This window comes from Crinia signifera, chromosome 11 (assembly GCF_055691185.1).
Source record: "Crinia signifera chromosome 11, ASM5569118v1, whole genome shotgun sequence".
In the NCBI taxonomy this organism is placed as follows: Eukaryota; Metazoa; Chordata; class Amphibia; order Anura; family Myobatrachidae; genus Crinia; species Crinia signifera.
Window position 1 is genome coordinate 60227220 of NC_139227.1, and position 23074 is coordinate 60250293.

The 23074-nt window shown below is 48.7% G+C and overlaps 2 protein-coding genes across 4 annotated transcripts in view; one reads left to right on the top strand and one right to left on the bottom strand.

The window, feature by feature from the left end:
* Positions 1 to 23074, bottom strand: part of DRC7 (dynein regulatory complex subunit 7) — a 224720-nt gene that overhangs the window by 79334 nt on the left and 122312 nt on the right. For all 3 annotated transcript variants that reach the window (XM_083164885.1, XM_083164887.1, XM_083164886.1), the window contains 4 exons: positions 19173 to 19338; positions 18507 to 18632; positions 16671 to 16865; positions 16405 to 16563 (listed from right to left, as the gene is read on the bottom strand). In XM_083164885.1, coding sequence (XP_083021011.1) covers positions 16405 to 16563; positions 16671 to 16865; positions 18507 to 18632; positions 19173 to 19338 — 646 coding nt within the window. The remainder of the gene's footprint in view (positions 1 to 16404; positions 16564 to 16670; positions 16866 to 18506; positions 18633 to 19172; positions 19339 to 23074) is intronic.
* Positions 11935 to 23074, top strand: part of LOC146045815 (uromodulin-like) — a 122530-nt gene continuing 111390 nt past the window's right edge. Inside the window, exon 1 of the mRNA XM_083164891.1 lies at positions 11935 to 12034. Within this exon, the coding sequence (XP_083021017.1) occupies positions 11948 to 12034 (87 nt within the window). The 5' untranslated portion in view covers positions 11935 to 11947. The remainder of the gene's footprint in view (positions 12035 to 23074) is intronic.

The window sequence follows — 23074 nt, forward strand, 5'->3', positions numbered from 1 at the left end:
AAAACTATGACTATAAATGGTGGCGGCACTAAAGAACGGTCACTATAGGAAAGGTGGGGTTAAAGATCACTATGCATGGACCTTAAAACTTGCTGCAATGGCGGGCGTGGCCTGGCGGACATTAGGGTAGCACGCATCATCCCTAGGCTCCCGTCCCTTTTGCCCCAAATCACCCCTAAAACCTCGCATACCACCCCAGTGCCGAGACCGGAGACACACCAGTGAACCCGGGCACACATCCAGACGAAGGAGGAGGACCCCGCGGAATCGGGAGAGGCTCTAGGCCCCTCCGCGGATTGCGGCCTGCTCCGTTCCCACAAGCCGGGACCTCAATTAGTGAGGCCGGCCGGACCCGACGGAGATCACACCCGCTGACACCGGACAGCGCTGCGGCTCAGAAACCGACACTACAGCTGCTGCGGCCGGACTCTATCCCTACCCGCCCGGCGCGGCACAGAAGCAGGAGAGGCTCACCTGAACTGCGGGACGGCCGGTGAGTGCCGCGCCCGCCATCTTGGATCCCCAGCCAGAGCACATAGTAAGGCTGCTGGCTGGGTCTGACACAGGCTGACGCCGGGCACATCGCCCCCCCCCCCTCTCTCCCCCCTCCAGAAAGCTCATATAACAGGCTCTGGGTCTGACCTAACAGGCAGCCCAGCCGCACAAAATTAAAGCCTGAACTTGGGTCGTGGCCTAACTGAACAAGGAGCAGGACGCAACCTAGGTGAGCTCCCGTTACCTTCTTAAAAAAAAAAAAAAAAAAAAAAAAAGCTTTTCTGCTGCCACTGGGGCACAACCAAGATATAAACAACAGCCCAGTTGCCTCACCTGCCCCTTCCGAAAGGAGATTGAGGGTGCTGCGGAGGCGGGGGAAGGGGACACCCGTCCCTGCAGCTTGCGGCCCTCCCCTCACTGGAAGCCGCGGCTTCAATTAGACACCTGAGCCCAGAAGCTGAGCTCCACAGCCGCATCGCGCCGGAATTCGGCACCCAGAGGCGGCATTTCAGGCGGCCCTTCAAACGAGAAGTAGGCGGTGAGAGCCCCTACCCCTCCTGGTGCTTCTACCCTGCTCCCCCGGCTGTATTCGGAAGAGGGGAGCCAGACATCTACATCTAACCCCAGACGCAGCGGCCATTTTGGACTCGGCAGCAGCGCATATACACTGCTCTCCCTGCTTGCACCCGCTGCGGAGTGGGGAAGTGCACCCCACACCTGCCCCCCAGTCTGTCTGTTCCACAGATATCTCCACAGCCTGCCACATACCAGAATAAGGGCAGACAGGGGAGGAACGACTGGTACCCTTCTCACGAGTTGCAGCACGTGGCACTGCCTGTGGCCGCATCCACCATATCGTGGCCTTCAACCAATCGAAGAGGAGTGGCCCCCCGCTCAGCGCTCCCCAGCTCCCCCCCGCACAAACAGCAAGCCACCCGGAGCCACCACACATCAATCACCACCCGCCGAATCAGAGTTCCGACAGGCGGCGAGCCCCACCGCTCCTTAACCCACACCCCGCTGACGGACAATCACAGACCGACACCGCTCCCAAACCAGGAACCAAATTGGCCCATTTCGGGTCTCCTACCTGAATTATCGGAAGTATACTCACTGTCTGACCTAAATCTGCTTTACCCCTGACACCAGCTTTGCTATGCAGCAAGAGTGAAACGGGGGAGACTGGGAGGGTGCAATCATACAAAGAGATGCGCACTAACATGTAGTGAACACCCACCGAGAGCTACCACTACCGACCCCTGCTACCCAAGGGACACCTGACCCCCGCTTCCTTCCTCCCAATTTACTAGCCCTACTAAGATATCACAGAGACTTGAAAACCCTGAAACATTAATATGTCACAGAAAAGCCGTAAAGGCTCAAACAGCACTAAACCAAACATCTTAAAAGCCTGGGAAAAATCTGCTGCTCTTTCAAAGCAATCGCCCAGACCTGAACCAACATCCGATACAGAAGAGCCCCCACCATCCGAGATGGCCCTCACTCCAAAAGACATTGTGGAGATTGTCACTAAGACAATCCAAGCAGAAATGAGAACAGTCCTCGCTGAATTCAGAACGGACATTGCAGATCTTGGTACCCGCACCGACACCCTCGAACAAAAACTTGATGAGGTATGCACCTACCAAACTGTTGTGGAACAAGAGATCTCCGAGATCAAATCTGAATTTGAATCCTTCAAAGACCACCTGGAGGATCTCGAGAACAGGAATAGGAGAAATAATATACGGATCCGCAACATTCCTGAAACAATCTCCAACGAGGACCTACACCCCTATCTGGAGGCTCTCTTCCTACACCTGGTTCCGGGTATCCCCAAGTCTGAGCTCTTACTAGATCGCGCTCACCGAGCCCTGAGAGCAAAACCCCAACCTTCTCAACCACCCAGAGACATAATCCTGAGATTCCACTACTACACCACTAAAGAGAGAATAATGACGGCAGTGCGTGGAACACCCTCGATCACTTATGCAGAATCCCAACTGCTAATTTTTCAAGATCTGTCCCCTGTCACCCTGAAGAAAAGAAGAGATCTGATTAACGTCACTAAGGCCCTCAGGAACCACTCAATCAGATACAGATGGGGATTTCCATTCCAACTGATAATCACGAAAGACGGAAACACCTATTCAATCAAGACTCCCCAACAAGGCTTTGAACTGCTCCACAAATTTGGTATCATTGAAAATATGCCAAACTCCACTCATCCACCAGCTCCTCCAGACCGTCTCACCGCTCAAGCCCCCCCCCCAGAGTGGACGAAGAAATGACCACCTGCACTATATCATATCCAGCTTCTCCTACGAGCACTGCCTTAAGCCACTCCCACCATACGATAAGTATCACATGCTATCTTTAAAACATGCTGTACTATCTATGCTTTTTGAATCTAAAATAACTCTGTAATATACTGTTTTAGCACCTATATGCTAAGTTTATAGTTAGTTTAATAAGTTTGGATATATGCTTTCATACTTTGCCGTTACAAGCACCTCGTTCAGGAGAAGATGCTTCAATGATGGACACTAACCACAGACTTTCCAATAGTCATAATTTTACTGTTAGTTATAATGTTTTAATGATGTTTACACAAGCTCTATATGATCTTATGGACTGGTGTCCACTCTCTCACCTACCCTTCAATGACCCACTCGCACTCCATTTATCCTTCCACCCCTCGGGTGTCCCACCCCCCCCCCCCCAACTGCTCTCCCCTCTTAGCTCCACGTGAAATACATCTATCTCATTCTTCGTCTTACAACCAAGAACAGCACCCCCCCATCCAGTCTCCTGACTGTTCTCCCCGATGCAACTTATACAGACCCAACTCCTATCCGCCAGACGCCATGCCCCCCCTCACGGACACAGCCTAGTTGGCACTGTCCCTCTAAACCATGAGTCCTCCCCAACTCTTGAGGGAGCTCGACCTCCCCGCTTTCCCATTTCCTCTCTCTATCTCTCCCACCTCCCCTCCATCTTCCTTCCACTGGGGCGGGGGGGGGGAGACCGGCACCCTCTCTAACAACTACAGTAGCTCTACTCAATTCGATCCACCATGAATTTTAAAATCATCTCCCTTAATGTCAACGGCCTCAACTCACCCACGAAGAGGGCCATGGCCATACAATTTCTAAATAGACGTAACCCAGACATAGTAATGCTGCAGGAAACCCATTTAAAACCGCCACATCCATCAATTTCTTCCAGAAAATACCCCCATACCTTCTACTCTTCAATGTCCGCTAAACGTAGAGGTACTGCTATCCTCATCCACCGAGATCTCCCTATTGACATTGAAAAGGTCATATCAGATGATAAAGGTAGATTCATAATCTTAGCGGGTAAACTTAACCAATCACCTATTCTTCTTGCTTCTGTATATGCCCCCAACACGCAACAGAGCTCCCTCTATTCCACCTTTTTCTCCAAGCTAGCGCAATTCTCTCCATGCCTCACAATCATTGGAGGAGATTTTAACGCCACCCTACAGCCCTCCATAGATAGATCCCATTCTAACCGTACACTTCCCAACCACGCCAAACTTTCTAAACGCCTCCTCACTCACCTAATAAGACACAACCTCTACGATACCTGGAGGGTCCTTTATCCTTCATCGCCCGGCTTCACCCATTTCTCCCCCCCACACAATCTGCATACCCGAATCGATTACATATTTGCAGACACTACGTCCGCTCAAAATTTGATAGACGCACAAACGATCCCAATTACCTGGTCAGACCACCTGGCCATAGAACTAAACATCCGTGCCTCGCTACAACCCCCTGCAAGACACTGGCGTATTAATGGCTCCCTTCTCCTAAAACCAGATATCCTGCTAGACCTCACCTCGTTCATCTCAGAATTTTACTCCCTAAATAACACCCCTGACATCTCCCCGTCCATTCTATGGGAGGCCCACAAAGCCACAATTAGAGGCAAATTAATTAGTTTATCTAGTGCACAAAATATAGCCAAGCGTAAAAAAATTCAAGAGCTGGAGGCTTCTCTCACTTCTCTCACACAAGAACATCAACAGCACCCGAATCAACAAACGTACTTGAGAATCATTACACTTAAAGGCCAATTAAACCAACTCCTTTCATCTAGAGCAGCCCAAGCCTTACTATGGGCAAAGCAGAGATTTTATGAAAAATCTAACAAAGCTGACTCACTACTAGCTAACCAACTTAGATCCAAACGAACAAAAAACAGAATTATGTCCTTAAAATGTATGGATGGATCCATTACCTATAACTCCGATACAATGGCGGCCCAATTCCGCTCTTTCTACGAGAAACTGTACAATCTGGACCCCCCTGACTCCTCTACGTCCTCCAGCCTAGAGGATTTGGACGAGTACTTGACCTCATGCCAGCTCCCCAAACTCTCCACATCTCAGGCAGAGTCATTGAACACTCCCATCACCACTGACGAGATCCTTGAAGCTATCAAATCTCTTCGTCGCTCGGCCGCTCCCGGCCCCGACGGTTTTACTAACCTTTATTACAAAAAATTAGCCCCTCCTCTCGCCCCTATGCTTACTGCCTTATTTAACTCCCTACTGCAGGGTCATCCTATCGACGCAGCCACCACCAGGGCTAACATAATAGTTATCCCCAAACCCGATAAAGACCCGACAGACATGGGCAACTATCGCCCTATATCCTTACTAAATGCAGATCTAAAACTATATGCTAAAGTTTTAGCTAACCGCTTAGCCCCATTGCTATCTGCACTGGTCCATCCAGACCAGGTAGGTTTCATCCCCAACCGTCAAGCCTCAGATAACACCAGACGTCTAATTGATCTTATTCACGTCGCTAAAGAAAAAACAACGGGGGCCCTGGTGGTGGCTCTCGATGCGGAAAAGGCCTTCGATAGGGTGGCTTGGCCTTTCATCCGAGGCACCCTGTCTCACATGGGTTTCGGAGGTCCATTCCTAGAGGGCATACTGGCCCTCTACAATAACCCCTCGGCCTCTGTTCTAGTAAATGGACTTAAATCAGCTCAATTTAACATAAAAAATGGCACACGCCAAGGGTGTCCACTCTCACCCCTCCTATTCGCGCTAATCATGGAACCACTCGCCTCCCGGATCCGTAACAACCCAAACATCCACGGTATAAAAATAGGCCCTGCACATCACAAGATAGCTCTCTATGCCGACGATGTCATTTTAACTCTGACCAACCCTCTGACCTCGCTGCCCTCCATGTTTCGCGAAACCAAAACATATAACAGTTTCTCCAATTACAAATTAAATACTTCTAAATCAGAAGCCCTAGCAATTAACATCGCTCCAGCCGACCTTTCCACCATCCAAGCAAAATTCCCTCTCCATTGGCAGTCTGATAAAATCAAATATCTTGGGATTTATCTGTCCAGTTCATACAAGGACCTCTACTCGATTAACTTCCCAAGATTATTTACTTCTATTAGATCAGATATGTCTGTCTGGAAATCGCAATTTATCTCATGGACTGGTCGGATGGCGGCGATTAAAATGATGATTCTACCCCGTTTACTCTATCTCTGGCAAACCCTCCCCGTGCATATCCCAGTCAAGACACTTAAACACCTCCAAAGGGATATCAGCGCTTTCGTTTGGGAGGGGAAAAAACCTAGAGTTAAAATGCGCCTCCTACAGAAACCATGCGGGACAGGTGGCCTCGGCCTCCCAGATATCCTCAAATACTATAGGGCGGTGCACATGGCCTCCACAATTCTATGGCACGCTCCCCCCTCTCATAGAGTTTGGACACATATTGAAACCTCCTTCATCGATCATTTCTCACTATCCTCCCTCCTATGGATACCTCCTACCTCCCGCCCCACCCCAACCGGCCTTATGCCCTCTACTCGCCACACACTAAGGATCTGGGATCTTTCCACCAAACTCTACAAATTACGCTCTCATCACCCATCGTTAACCCCACTTTGGAATAACCCGGCCTTCCCCCCAGGGACGTCTATCAGTGCGTTCAAATACTGGACGAAACATAACATCCTTTTCCCCGCGGATATAGCCCCTACAATGCTCTTTCCTGATTTTGAATCCCTCCGGTCTAAATTTTCGTTCCCACATTCTATTTTTTATCAATATTTACAGCTACGCCACTTTTATAATTCTCTCCCCCGGGCACAGTCATCCTTGAAAAAAACGCCCCTCGAAACCCTGTGCAGACAAACTCAAAACACAAAAAAACTCATTTCAACTATCTACCAAATACTAGTATCTGTCAACCAACCCCAGAAAGAAAAACACGAGTCTGACTGGGAGGCCGACCTGGGAGAAGAGCTAAACCTAGGCACGTGGTCCAATATCAGAATGGCGATCGCAAAAAGTTCCATCTCAACTCGTATCAAAGAAAACGCATATAAGATCTACTATCGGTGGTATATGGTGCCTACCAAATTACACTCTATATATCCTGCCTCCTCTTCCCAATGCTGGAGATCATGTGGCCAAGAAGGCTCTTTCATTCATATTTGGTGGAGTTGCCCAATCATTCAATCCTTCTGGGTAGAAGCCCATGAACTAATTAGTCTGATCCTGAATATACAAATGCCCTCCTCTCCCTCATTCTCCCTTTTACTAAGACCAATCCCACGCTCCCAACCTGCGACTCAAAAACTGATTAACCACATTCTTAATACAACCAAGTGTTTGATAGCTAAAAATTGGAAATGCCCTACACCCCCGTCCAAAACCGCCTTAATTAATGCCATTTGGTCCACTTACAAAGTGGAAAAGATCTCCGCATATCTACACGGCTCTATGCCCACTTTTATCAAAACCTGGTCTCCATGGACAACCCACTTCCAAACTGAGGCTCCGTTGACATTTGTGTAATATTCTGATTTATCTTCCTTAGATGCTTTGCTCGAGACTGCCGGCCCCTCCCCCCCATCCCCTCCCCCCCTCCCCTTTTCCTCTCCACCGAGATTTGACCGCTTTCTGTCCCCTCCCGATCACAGCCCCCCCTCACTACTTCTATTTCCATCCCCCCTTTTCCCTCCTCCTGCTTCCTCTACCTTCTCACTCTCCATCTTGACCTATTCCCTTTCCCCTTCCTCCCCTGTATATCCTTCTGGTTCTCAGTCACGACGAGGTCTATTGCGCTTATTAGAAAATTGTATTTCCTCAGACCTCTGTCAAGTAACAAACCGCACGCAGAGTCATTTAATCAACATGTCTATTTTTATTGGTTTGTACTGTCTATTTGAAAATGTACCTTGAAAAACTTAATAAAAATTTTTCTCAAAAAAAAAAAAGATCACTATGCATACATACATCGCTGGTGATCACTCTCCCTGGTCAGCCACCCGGCCTGGTGGTGACGGCCATCCCCCGGACAAAAGCATGGCCCATGACAATCGATGTCAAAGGGAGAGTGCACCCCACTACCTACACACACACAGAGTTCTTAAAGAATGACCGTTCTTTACCGCCACCGCCACAGCCAGGCCCTAGGCCGCAGCCACCGCCACCACTAATAATGCTCAGCACCTTGAAGATAAACATGAAAAAATGTTGCCTAAAAACAGAGCCACGCCCTCTGTGCTCAAATGAACGCCATCGCTCCTGTACAGCTCTGGAAGCTGGAAGTCGATGGCGTCATGGCGAATGACACCCCCGCCGTTAACTAGCATGTATCTCTCAACCGCAGCGTTCACCTTCTTATGTGAACGCTCCAGGCGGGGGCACAATCTAGCAATCCACCTCATGCCCCGTACTCCTAGCCACCTAACCTCCCCAGCTTGTGGGAACATGCATACATCAGAGGCAAGATCCGCCTGCGAGGCCCAGTACACAAAGGAATGGCCCAACATCCACCCGGACTTAACGTCCCGTCGAATTAAAATATGCACACAAGAGGTTAGTTAGCAGAAGACCCAATTGCAACAAGCACTCACACACCAACCAGGTTAGAGAGAGAGAGGGAAGAGAAAACCGTGGCCGACCAGCTCTTGAGGCACAAAACACACCGCCCGGAGTAAACTAACAGGTACACCATGTCAGATTGTAATTGAAGCCAAATTGTGCCCCCGGGCAGATGCGAAAACACACCTCAAGGCCCCCACTGGAAGTTGGCGAGCGCCTTTGCGTCCAGTCGACCATGGTGAGCAGTGATAGATAAAGTCGGCCGAATGTACCTACGGAATGCTGCCGAGCGCCATCGACCCAGAGACTGAATCTCTGAATCGGAGCGGCCCTCCGCAGCCGCCGAGGTAGCAGCCCCAATCCAAAAGGAATGCGACCCAAATTCCCTTGGATTGAGACCCGTGGCCTCCAGCGCCCGTGCCAATCCGTGGCAAAACTGATACTTGGTGAGCGGTGACCCATCATCATGCATCAGCCATGCACCAGGTAGGTCTGGGTGCACCTGCGCGAAGGCCGTAACCAACGCAACGGGGCACACCCCTTCCACCGCACATGGGAGCAAAGACAGCCACCGCCCCCTACCAGCCTGGCCCGTCTTGGAACGGCGCAGGTGACATAGCACCGAATCCACATGGACCACCAGGTCATCCACGGTCAGTGGTGAGGGCATTCGCTTTGACGGCGCCACCAGCTCCCCAAACCTGAAGGCACCATGATAAGCCATTGCATACGCCATTCGGAACAACAGGACCTCATAGTCAGGCCAGCAAATGTCCCTCAGGGCACCCAGCAAGGCTGGGAGCAATGTCAAATCATTTGGTCGCCTGCAGTCTGGGAGTGCCGGCGAGGCGCGCAGCCATCCACGCAACGCACTGGACACCAGAAAGGACCGGGACGGGTCCGCCCTACCATGCAGAGACAAAAAGAAAGACACCCCTGCCAGCATCCTGCGTACTGAGGCAACAACACCCCAAGGAGTACAAACTCCAGACAAAGGCCACCATAGCCGCACCAGGTGTCTTACCTGCATGAGGGGCAGACAGTCTAAACTGTTAACCCTCGTGCCATCCTTCCTGATAGCACCAGTGTCCTGGGCACGATAGCCCGCATAGCTAGCCCCTCCATTCCGGGCTGATCACCTGAAGTGCCTGCCGACGGCATGAGGCTCACCTCTTTGGACATGCCAGGGGTCCCGACAGCCGAGGTTCCAGGAACAACCGCCAGAGGAGGAGCTGGCCCACCCTGCGAGGCCTAATTGGCAAACGGCCTGAGCTCCCGTGCCATGGCACTTGTTGGGGACACAATTAAGGACGCCACCTGTGAAGAGGCTGTAACCCTAGGCAGCTCAGCAGGGGCTGGCAAAATGGCAGGGTTGGGAGCTGGCAGAGCCCCAGTAGGGGAAAGCCCAGACATGTGGTCCATGAAGGAATTCAGAAGGGCCATAAACTGCTGTACTCCCTTACAGGAAGTAGGTGGCAGGGGCCCTGCACCGCGTCAGCCAACAGAGGGGAAGTATTTTCGGGAACTACCCCAGACCCCCCTTTAGCGCTGCACTGAGGGACCAGCCTGGTCCTCCGCAGCCATTGTCGCCTGGCCGGTCCTGCAGGAGGCATGTCCCCGGGGATGGACAGGAGTGACTGGGGGTCCCACAATAGGGGGGGTGGCCGTCCCCAGTAGCCTGCACTACCAGCCCTACATCCCTGTCACACGTCACCCCGCAGGCCAGTCTGGGAATGCCAGAGGGGTGTGCAGTGCTCGTGGCAGGAGTACCCCGCCCCCTGCCTCTAACAGCCTCACTATATAATATGGTGGTGCCCCTTATGGGCGTCGAAACCTGCCTCACAGCGTTGACCATCACGCCAGGATGCTGCACCTCCCGCACACCCGGTGTCTGCAATGGCGGGGACTGTGCAGTGGTATCATCCAGGCGGCCCTGCCGCACCCCGGGGTAGTTGCGCCATGGGCACTAGCTCTGCCCGACCCCCCAGGCTGCCAGGAGGTCCTGGCGCCATTGCCGCGGCCTACCCCTTAGTGATGGGAAATCTAGTTAATTTTGTGACTATTTCATTATGATCTAGTTCACCCAAAAGATTAGCTCAGAAGACTACCATATACTGTATATACTTGAGTATAAGCCCACTTTTTGAGAACATTTTTTTATGCTGAAAATGCCTGTCTCGGCTTATACTCAAGTGAGGGTCCCACTTGAGTCATTAAGCATACACTCGAGTCATCGAGCATACATACGGCAGTCCTTCCGGCTCATTATACCATCAGAGACTGAGAGGAGTGATTAGAACTAGATGAACCAGACTACATTATTACACGCAAAGCAGGGATTTCTAATACTAGCTCATTGGAGGAGTAATAGTCTTGTTAGAATGATCAGATAGGTTTAATAAATCAGATTATTTCCCATTTTAGAAGCAGTCAATTATACAGCACCCTTATACCCCTTTCACACTGCACTTATAAAACGGTATATTGCAGTTGTTTCACAATTTAAACACGTTTAAGGCAAACGGAAAGTGCCAGAGTTGATTTACCGGTGAAAGATAACCGATATTTCAAAACGTTTAAAAACAGAGTCCTACCCATTTTAGGGCCATTTTTTATGCAGTGAGAATGGCTCGAAACGGTATTTAGCAAAAAAACAAAACATCAGACTACAGACCCGTCCCCTGCTTTCTGCCTTGAAACGTGTTGAGGGGATCAAACGGGTTGACTGATGTGAATGGTATTCAAATGGCATTCAAATCGGCAATCTACTGCAATGTCAAGGCTCAGACCCGTTTTGAATACCGCCTTAAAATACAGCTTTGTAAAAACGTTTAGGCAGTGCGAAAGCGGCACTATAGGGACCGATTTATTGTTTAGCTCTGCAATATTTATCCCATTTTGGTTATTATTTTAACTTCCATAATATGCAAGTAAAATACCCAAATTCAGAGTAATATACTGTCATTATTTTTTGTTTTTAAAATACAGTATTTAACATGTCCCTTTTCCCCAATGTAACTGACTTTAGAGAGAGATAAAGTAAAGAGTTTGCAAAATATCCAGTCAGTTTCTGTCATTTATCTTCCTCAGTCTAAATGTGACCTAAGCCGATCGGCTGCTAGGGGAAACTGCTCCACTTTATGAATTATGAAGGATCATACATATCCCTCTTTGTCCTGTGGAGTAAACAGAGCTACAGTATATAACATATATGATTGGGAGTGTAGCTCGTGACCGAATTTGAAGGCAGCATGGTAGTGCATACTATAGTTCTGCTCCATACACACAATACATGTGCCTGAGCACGGCAGTGCCACACACGGCAGCCCAGAGGCACTGTACAGTCTCATTATGGCTGCATGAGTCAGAGATTAGTTTAGGGATCTGTAGGAAGTGAACTAATTGAACTACTGAACTATTTGCATGACTCATGAGTCATCAGGACAATGTAGATCCGTAGAGTCCAGACCATGTCTGAGCTCAGCACTGCCACCTGTGGCAGCAATCATCTACTGCCTCCTGTGTATTGCATGAGAGCTGAATAACATGGCTGCTGCAGAAGCACCTACACAGATCCCAGCAGAAGATTTAGCACAGCAGTATGCTCAGGACTCAGTACCAGAAGCAGCAGCAGTAAGTGTTTGGGCATCTGGACTAATAGTATAGTGATAGTATCACAGAAAGGTGAGCAGCATGAGCACACATAGACTTTGGCTAGGCAGTGCATTCTTTCATTTTATTAGATCTGTATTTGCTGGGCTTTGCTGTACTTTTAACTATAGATTCAGTAATTAAAGATGCAGTAAATTAGCCTTATGTAGCTGTCTGTGTGTTACACTGGGCTCTGTCTGTCTGTGTGTTACACTGGGCTCTGACTGTGTGCTACACTGGGCTCTGACTGTCTGTGTGTTACACTGGGCTCTAACTGTCTCTGTGTTACACTGGCTTGCACACAGATAGAAAGAGAGGGACAGAAAAGGGAGAGAGAAGGTGAAAGATTTTAGAAAGATCTAGCAATGATAGAGACAGTATAAGATATAGCTTTTGCCTTACCAGCTTCTTCAGACAGAGAGTTTGTCACACTGGGCGGTATTCAATGAGGCTGATTCGCCAGGTTTTTATGGCGATTTTGTGCTGTAAGGCGAATTTTTGACAAAAACGGTGAATCGCCCTATTCAATGACCAGATGGTGAATACATTTCAAGGTTTTTTTCGCCATGATTCACCGAGTAGCAATCGCTATCTTTTTATGGTGAAGTGGAATGTGAACTTCTAAAATAAAGTGTTTTGTTTTTTACATTTGGTGTCAAAAAATCAGGAATTTTATTCTGAGGAGGGGCATGCTATTTTTATTCATGTGCTGTAAGCAAATGAATATATATTTAATTAAAAAAAATATATATATATTTTATTTTTTACACTGACCAGCCAGCAGGGGGCGCCGGAGCCGAGCCGCTCATTAGATATTCATATATTCACTGCACCCGATCGTTACATATGCATGATCGGGTGTAGTGAATATACCCGGTCCCCTGCTGGCACCCCCGGGGGGCAGCCTGTGCTGCCTGGCACCCGGGGAGCCCACCTCCCCCCCACATACGCTCTGGGGCAGGCAGAGAGACTTCCATCTCCCTGCCTGCCACCGTCCTCAGGCTCCCTGCGGCGTTCGCCGCAGGAGCTCATATTCACCGGTCAGGGGCAGCGAGCCCCTGACTCGTTGAAAACCGGAGCCGGCGAGGCTCCGGAACGTGGCGAATGTGCAGCGAATCCTAAACAGGATTCGCTGCACCTCGCCGGTATTCACATTGAATACCGCCCTAGAACTTGTGATCCCTTCCTAGTTCCTACCCTGTCTAGAACCCTTCCCCTGCTCGGATAGGCCTTGTGCCCATCCTTATTAACATACATGTGACCAACAGCACTGTGTAACCTGTGAAGAACCCTCAGTGGTTTATGCCCCTTCAGGCTTAATCAGTCCTCTGTGTTTCTATCAGGCATCTTTTATGCTTCCCAAAGTGACGCTACCATACCCTCATGTGAGGGCAAAGGTAACTGTATGTCCCTGCGCAGTCTCTAAATTACTCTGCACTAGCACTTATTTTTCTCCTCTGAGAGATTCAAAGCCTGCTTAACTGCTAGAATCAAATCCTCAATAAACAGAGACAGGATCTCTTCCTTTAAGGTGTCTTCAGGACACACCTAATTGTCAGAATTTAAATTCAGCAGGGGAGGTGTAAATAAGGGGTAATTTAGCTCAGGAGCCTTGCATACTGCTCCTTGAATGCAGCCATTTTATGGACACACCGAGTAGTGTCCTGCATACCCTGCTATAAGCAGGAACTCCATGAAATGGAGTTTTAATAGAGGTCACCAAATTGATTGGGAGGAAAAAAGGCCGAGGAGAGTTATCTCTCTGCCTATTCCAAGCCTGTTTGTGTACGGGAAACGGTCATCTGTCAGACCAGACTTAGGTCGACAGTCATTAGGTCGACTGTCTCCAAGGTCGACATGGTTAAAGGTCGACATGGCTCAAGGTCGACATGGTTTTAGGTCGACAGTCATTAGGTCGACATGAGTTTTTCACTGTTTTTTGAGCCGACAGGTGGTATTTCCTGCCCTACCATCCACTAGGGCGTGGTGGGAGAATAAAATAGTAGCCCATGTTGACTTTAAGTCATGTAGACCTTGAGCCATGTCGACCTTTAACCTTGTCGACCTTGGGGACAGTCGACCTTCCGGGGTCGACCTAATGACTGTAGCCCTAAGTCTGTTCTGAAAGATGTACCGCTTCCTTGTGTACGGGGTTGCCATGGCAATCCTAGACCTCGTCAGGCCAGCTGTCCACGCAGGTACAGGCTGCTCAGACCTTTGGGCTTGAGCTCTACTATGCACAGACTCACGAGGGGCACAAATCCCCCTGATCCATCTGTACAAATGTTAATTTACACTACATAATCAGCAGAAAATTAACATGGCAGGCATCCCTTCACCATGAGCAGCAGTATAACACTTTTTAGTCATAAAAAAGACAGTGCACAATATCAGGCATTGTTAAGAATAAAAGTACAGTGTACTTATCTGACTGTTGTGCTGCAATAGATCCTCAGCAATCACCAGGGAAGACGCTGCCCAGGAGAGAATTTCGCTCAGTTCTGCAGTGTAATCGATACTTCAGCTCCTCAGTGTGGAGAGAAAATGGCGCCAAACAGAGTGTAGGAAGAGACCCAGTCTCTGCTTCAGGGAGGAGGGAAACTTGTTGGCCCCCTTCCTCCATCAGCCACTCCTACTTAAGCTGGCCATACATCTACAGATCGATTGTCAGATCTGGCTGGTTGGAACAAAAACCTGGTAATATCTGAGTGACAGTTTGTCAGTTTTCCAGCATTTCAAAGCAACAGGTCAACTGTAATCTGCTCTCATCCATTACCAGGATTTTGTTCCATCCAACCAGATCTGACAAACAATCTGTAGATGTATGGCCAGCTTAAGTGTCTCGCCTCACCTCCAGTGACTTCCCCAGACAGGGAACACTCGGAGTTGTCCAGCAGTGCTGGACTCCTGTAATAGACGTCACCTCCCTAGTGGGATTTCAGTCTATAAGCCCTTTCAAGATGGCGGCCGCCATCCCAGGGGGTCCATCCCCCACGATCCCCTTCTATGCAAGGAGCTGGTTCAGGACGCCCCCCAGGGCCCAGGACAACCTCTCTGCAATAGAGGTTGAAGCACCGTGTAGTTAACGCAGCTGCGTCTAGACGTAGCTGCGTCTCTCTGCACACAGAGCGCTGACAGGACACGCTTCTGTCAGCCTCTGCCACGCTCTCAGTGTGTGTGAACTTCCAGTAGAAGTAACACACTGGAAAGCCTGTACTAACTAGTGAATTAATAAAATAAAAAACACCTAGCTTCTCTCACAAAATGGCTGCAGACAGCAGCCAGTTCAACACAGTACCCACTCCTGTGGGCACCTAAAACAAACTGAAGCATCATGGTTTGCAGAAGGGAGGAGCCTGCTCTCAAAGGAGTCAGCATAGGTGCCTTGGCTCCTGCGGACCCTCCTACATCCCAATGTCGAGCTGTGTCATCTGGATGGACGAAAGAGAAATTACATTTGCTCACATCCAGTACCATATTTTTATTCCATCCAAGCAACTAGTTGGATGGTTGGAGGAAAGTTGGTCTGATGTGTGACCAGCAATATTCCCCTGCCAAATGCCGCTCCTCCCCATAACCCATCATAATCCCCGCCAGACGCAGCTCCTCCTGGTCTACCTTTTACACTGACTGCCAGACGCCGCTCCTCCTGGTCTCCCCCAAAACCCATCATACTCCCCCACCAGATGCCGCTCCTCCCCATAAACCCATCATATTCCCCCCGCCAGACGCCGCTCCTCCTGGTCTACCTATTATAAATTAAACTGACCACCAGACGCCGTTCCTCCCGGTCTCCCCTAAAACAATCATACTCCCCCGCCAGACGCCGCTCCTCCTGGTCTCCCCACAACCCATCATACTCCCCGGCCAGATGCCGCTCCTCCCCACAACCCATCACACTCCGCCACCAGATGCCTATCCTCCCCATAACCTATCATATCCCCCTGCCAGATGCCACTACTCATGGTCTCCCCCAAAACTCCTCATACTCCCCCAGCCAGACGCCGCTCCTCCCCATAACCCATCATACTCCCCCACCAGACACCCCTTACCGGTCTCCCCATTACCCATCATACTCCCCCCGCCAGGCACCGCTCCTACTGGTCTGCCTATTATACCACTGACCGCCAGACGCCGCCCCTCCCGGTCTCCCCACAACCCATCATACTCCCCCACTAGAATCCGCTCCTCCTGGTCTACAGATTACGTATTACACTGACTGCCAGGCACCGCTCCTCCTGGTCTACCTATTACGCTGACCGCCAGACACTGCCCCTCACAGGTCTCCCCACAACCTATCATACTCCCCCCGGGAGCCACTCCTCTCTGTCTACCTATCGTATTACACTGACCGCCAGGCGCCGCTCCTCCTCTTCCTGCTGTTTGAGTATTGATGTCCGAATCTTTGCTTCTTGTTTGGCTTCTTGCTGGAGCTCAAATCTACTGACAAGTTGTCTGGCGTTCTTCACACTGTACTTCTTGGGGGGCTTTACTGGGGCATCACCAATTCTCTATTTCAAGATGTTAATCAAATGGAAGATTTAGAGAACAGGATCTAACAGAACAGCCTGTGCTGAAGTTCTAACTGTGACAATACATTATATATATAGTTTCTTACCTCTTCTGGCTTCTGGAGCAGAGGGCAGATGTCTTGTGTTTCATCCATCAGACACCTATCAAGACTTGCGTAGCCACTGACACAATAGGCATCGTAGCCAGCACCCAGCAGCAGAGAACACAGCAACACACTGAAATCAAAGCTATTTCCCTTCTGTCTTCGCAGCAAAGAGTGTGAGGAGAAAAGGAGACGTGGCTGAAGGAAGAAAGGGGGGGGGGGGAGAGAGATGTGAGGAAGAGTGTAAGAGTCCTTGAGGATGAGAGCTACATGTTCACATTTATGGAGATCACGCAGAAAATAAGAAGATAAAGGATTGTCGAGGGAGCAGCAATATGTGGTTTGGGATTATGGACATCATAAATAGACGTTCTGCTCCCTGGTCACTTTAACTAAGAAAAGGGTGTGAAAGATGGAGAGAGGTCTGAGAGTAAAAAGCATGAATATGATTTTAAAATCAAGGTGTAGAAATGAGTAAATGCATGGGAGAGAACTACGAGAGGAGAAGAGTAGATGCATGGAAGAGAACTACGAGGGGACAAGAGTTGATGCGTGGAAGAGAACTACGAGGGGAGAAGAGCCAATGCATGGAAGAGAACTACGAGGGGAGAAGAGCCGATGCATGGAAGAGAACTACGAGGGGAGAAGAGCCAATGCATGGAAGAGAACTACGAGGGGAGAAGAGTAGATGCATGGAAAAGAACTACGAGGGGACAAGAGTCGATGCGTGGAAGAGAACTACGAGGGGAGAAGAGCCGATGCATGGAAGAGAACTACGAGGGGAGAAGAGCAGATGCATGGAAGAGAACTACGAGGGGACAAGAGTCGATGCATGGAAGAGAACTACGAGGGGAGAAGAGCTGATGCATGGAAGAGAACTACGAGGGGAGAAGAGTTGATGTATGGAAGAGAACTATGAGGGGAGAAGAGTAGATGCATGGAAGAGAACTACGAGGGGACAAGAGTCGATGCATGGAAGAGAACTCCGAGGGGAGAAGAGCCAATGCATGAAAGAGAACTACGAGGGGACAAGAGTCGATGCATGGATGAGAACTACGAGGGGAGAAGAGCCGATGCATGGAAGAGAACTACGAGGGGAGAAGAGCCGATGCATGGAAGAGAACTATGAGGGAAGAAGAGTTGATGCATGGAAGAGAACTACAAGGGGAGAAGAGTAGATGCATGGAAGAGAATTACGAGGTGAGAAGAGTAGATGCATGGAAGAGAACTACGAGGTGAGAAGAGTAGATGCATGGAAGAGAACTACGAGGGGAGAAGAGTAGATATGTGGGGAACTATGAGGAGAGAAGATAAATGGAAGAGAACTATGTGGTAAACATAGAACATAAATGGAGGAGAACTTGTTAACCATGAACAGGTTTCCATTTGTGAAGGTCAACATTTATCTTTAAATCTAATTCTGTATGTTGAGTTTAAACACCACACCCAGAAAATAATGGACTAGTTCTGACGTAGAGACCTAATGCAGAGGAGAAGACTGATGGATTGCTGATATATATGAAGATCAGGGGACAGACCAGATAAGACTGAAGGTGTAGTGTTACAGGCAGGCATACATCAGGCAGGTGTAAGGCCCATTCTGCTGATGGTGGGCAGTCTAGGGATAGGAGAAAATCTAACATGGTGTAAATCCTTAAGTCACCAATTCAGACCAAAAGAATCAGAAATTTAACATGCAGTTTTCTTTAATGCTTCTTCCACAGACTCCTGATCATTGAGGTCTGCTGATTTGTAATTATAATCAGCCCGTAGCTGTATGGGCCCCATTAGTGAATAAGAAAGGTAAAACACAAGTGCACTCAGCTGAAAGAACCTTACCAGCTCCAATGGTGGGTCCAATGGCTGTATGGTTAGAAATTCAGACACAAAATGGCTACACTCAGACCAGTTATACAGCTCCGGGTATGGGAGAAGAGTTGGGCACAGAGTGGTGCAAACAAATTTCTGTAAAAACAAAAGAAATAGAAGGAAAAGGTGTAGTAGAGATGTGCCAGTCCTCCTACACCTTACATAGGGTAAAGGCACTCCAGTTCTACTCCACCTTGCATAGGGGAGAGGAGCTCCGGACCTCCTCCACCTTACACACAGGGGATAGGAGCTCTGGACCTCCTCCATCTCACACAGGGGGAAGTTCCAGCCCTCCTCCCCCTTACACAGGTGGGAGGAGTTCCAGCCCTCCTCCACCTTACACAGGGGGGAGGAGTTCCAGCCCTCCTCCACCTTACACAGGGGGGAGGAGTTCCAGCCCTCCTCCACCTTACACAGGGGGGAGGAGTTCCAGCCCTCCTCCACCTTACACAGGAGGGAGGAGCTCCAGCTCTCCTCCACCATACACAGGGGAGAGGAGCTCCAGTCCTCCTCCACCTTACATAGGGGAGAGGGTGCTCCAGTCTTCCCCCATCTTAAATAAACAAGCACCATACTCCCTCCCTCTTATATATACAAAGCATCAGACCTGTTCCTTCTTACAGAGTGTTGACTTACTTGAACACCACACTCATTTTGTGGAGAGATAAATAAGGGCTTTCTGTCAGGATAGAGGTGTGTGTACTGACGCCAGAAGTTCTCAGCCAAACCTAGCAGTGTCTGTTCCTGAGGCGAATTACTTATGTAGGACGCTGGGAACATCATGGCCTCCTCTGTAACTTCTCTGCAACACAAATCCCCACATTCGTTAAACTTAAACCTAATAAAATGTATTTTTTTTAAATACTGTTAGTGAATGGCTGCATCTGTGAGCCAAGGAAGACAAGGCCCGGGGCCACAGGGAGGCGCACAGCCGCCGGGCCCGCAGGGTGGTGCACAGCCCCGGGCCCTCAGGGTGGCGCACAGCCCCAGGGCCACCATGAGACCTTCTCAGCAGTGATTGTGGCTCTCCAGTAGAACTGGACTCTCCTTGAATTACACTCAGGAGCATATTTAACTGATGGCAGATTTTTTTTAAAAACATGGATAAACCTAAAACCTGAACTGTAATGCTGGGTACACACCTAAAGATTTATCTGTCCAATCTGTTTGGTGGGAACAAAAACTGGTAATGTATGGGATAAAATGACATTCAAAGACTGGAGATCGGACAGAAGAACAGGTTCTCACACAACATACACCATATATACCATATATCAAATCCACGGGTTCTCACACCAAGTCCTCAGAACCCCACATATACCATATATAAATACCCCAGGTTCTCACACCCACTCCTCAGAACCTCACATATACCATATATCCATACCATGGGTTCTCACACCCAGTCCTCAGAACCCCACATATACCATATATACCAAATATCAATACCATAGGTTCTCACACCCAGTCCTCAGAACCCCACATATATAATATATGTACCAAATAGCAATGCCACAGGTTCTCACACCCAGTCCTCAGAACCCCACATATACCATATATACCAAATATCAATACCACAGGTTCTCACGCCCAGTTCTCAGAACCCCACATATACCATAGGTTCTCACACCCAGTCCTCAGAACCACACACATACCATATATAAATACCACAGGTTCTCACATCCAGTCCTCAGAACCCCACATATACCATATACTGTATAAATACCACAGGTTCTCACACCCAGTCCTCAGAACCAGACATATACCATATATAAATAGCACAGGTTCCCATACCCAGTCCTCAGAACCCCACATATACCATATATGCCAAAAATCAATGCCACAGGTTCTCACACCCAGTCCTCAGACCCCACATATACAATATATTAATACCCCAGGTTCTCACACCCAGTCCTCAGAGCCACACATATACCACATATACCAAATATCAATACCACAGGTTCTTACACCCAGTCCTCAGAACCCCTTAAACACCATATATAAATACCACAGGTTCTCACACCCAGTCCTCAGAACTGTAATATACCATATATTTATACCATATATATTTAATATACCATATATCAATACCCCAGGTTCTCACACCTAGTCCTCAGAACCCCACACATGTTTTCCAACTCTCCTCAATGAATCACAAGTAAAATTATTTGTTTCACCTGTGGACCTTTTAACCCTTTCCCGACGGGGCGTTTTTTGTTAACTTTTTTTTTTTTTTTCCTCCTCGCGTTCAAATAAGCGTAACTTTTTTAATTTTCCGGCTATATAGACACATGAGGGCTTTTTTTTTTGCGGGACAAGTTGTACTTTTTAATGGTACCATTTACTATACCGTATAATATTCTGGGGAATCAGGAAATAATTCAATGTGGGGTAAAAAGGAAAAAAAACGCAATTCCACAATTTTGCGCTGGTTACGTTTTTTTTGGAGTTCATAGTTCGTTTAAAATGATGGGTTATCTTTATTCTATGGGTCGTTACGATTCCGGTGATACCAAACTTATATAGTTTTCGTTACGTTTTACCACTAAAAAAAAAATAGAAAATTTTACGGTTTTTCTAATTTGCGTCGCGTCGCCATGTTCTGCGGCTTATAACTTTTTTATTTTTCCACCTACGGACCAGGGTGAGGGCTCATTTTTTGCGGGCTGAAGTGTACTTTTTAATTAATACCATTATGGGATATGTGCGACTTTCTGATCTCTTTTATTAAAATTTTTTTGGGTAGGCGATGCGACCAAAAAACGTAGTTTTGGCGTTGGGAATTTTTTTCCGTTTACGCCTTTAACCGTGCGGGATAACTAATGTTATATTTTAATAGATCGGACTTTTAGGAACGCGGCGATACCAAATATGTTTTTTTTTTATTTTTTATTTATTTTTATTTGTGAAATGGGGAAAGGGGGGTGATTTGAACTTTTAATATATATTTTTTTTTATTTTTAAACTTTATTTTTTTTTTTTTTTTACTTTTACTACAAGGCCCCCTAGTGTACTTGACCACTAGGGGGCGCGATCGCCTGTACTAGGTTCAGCCATAGAGCTCTATGGCTGAACATAGTGATTTTCAGCACTTCCTATTACATCCTGCCTCAGGCAGGATGTAATAGGAATGCTGACATGGCCAGCACAGGGGTCTACATTAGACCCCTGGCTGCCATGGCAACCGATCGGCACCCTCCGATCTCGCCGCGGGGGGCCCCGATCGGCGCCGGAGGGGGGCGCCCCCCCTCCGATCAGCTATTTAAGCACTGCGGGCGCTTTGCCCGCGGTGCTTAAAGGGTTAAACGGCCACGATCGGCGAACTCGCCGCTCGTGGCCGTGAGAGCAGGTACCTGGCTGTAATATACAGCCATTACCTGCTCTCTTTCAAGCGAGCTCACTCCGTGAGCTGGCTTGATTCCCCCACAACCGACATATGACGTACATGTACGTCATATGTCGGGAAGGGGTTAAAATGTTTTAGGGCCAGGTGTATCAAGCTTCAAAAAGTGATAAATTGGAGAGTGATAAACAACCAACCAATCAGCGCCTAACTGCCATGTCACAGGCTGGGTTTGAAAAATGACAGGTAGCAGCTGATAACATCTGGCACTCATTGAGTAATAATTAATGAGTACACCTGTGCACCTGCCGGGTAACCTGGGATATGCGTCGGTGAGTAATGAGTACACCTGTGCACCTGCCGGGTGACCTGGGATATGCGTCGGTGAGTAATGAGTACACCTGCAGGGTGACCTGAGAAATGTGTCAGCAAGTAATGGATATACTTGTGCACCTGCTGGGTGACCTGGGATATGTGTCGGTGAGTAATGAGTACATCTGTGCACCTGCCGGGTGACCTGGGATATGTGTCGTGAGTAATGAGTACACCTGTGCACCTGCTGGGTGACCTAGGATATGTGTAGGTGAGTAATGAGCACACCTGTGCACCTGCTGGGTGACCTGGGATATGTGTCGGTGAGTAAGGAATACACTTGTGCACCTGCTGGGTGACCTAGGATATGTGTCGGTGAGTAATGAGTACACCTGTGTACCTGCTGGGTGACCTGGGAAATGTGTCGGTGAGTAATGAGAACACCTGTATACCTGCTGGGTGACCTGGGATATGTGTGGTCAGTAATGAGTACACCTGTGTACCTGCTAGGTGACCTGGGAAATGTGTCGGTGAGTAATGAGAACACCTGTGTACCTGCGATATGTGTCTGTGAGTAAGGAGTACACCTGTGTACCTGCTGGGTGACCTGGGAAATGTGTTGGTGAGTAATGAGAACACCTGTGTACCTGTTGGGTGACCTGGGATATGTGTTGGTGAGTAAGGAGTACACCTGTGCACCTCCTGGGTGACCTGGTATATGTGTTGGTGAGTAATGAGTGCACCTGCTGGGTGACCTGGGATATGTGTCGGTGAGTAATGAGTACACCTGTGCACCTGCCGGGTGACCTGGGATATGCGTTGGTGAGTAATGAGTACACCTGTGCCCCTGCTACATGAATTAGGGAATGTGTCAGTGGCCCAG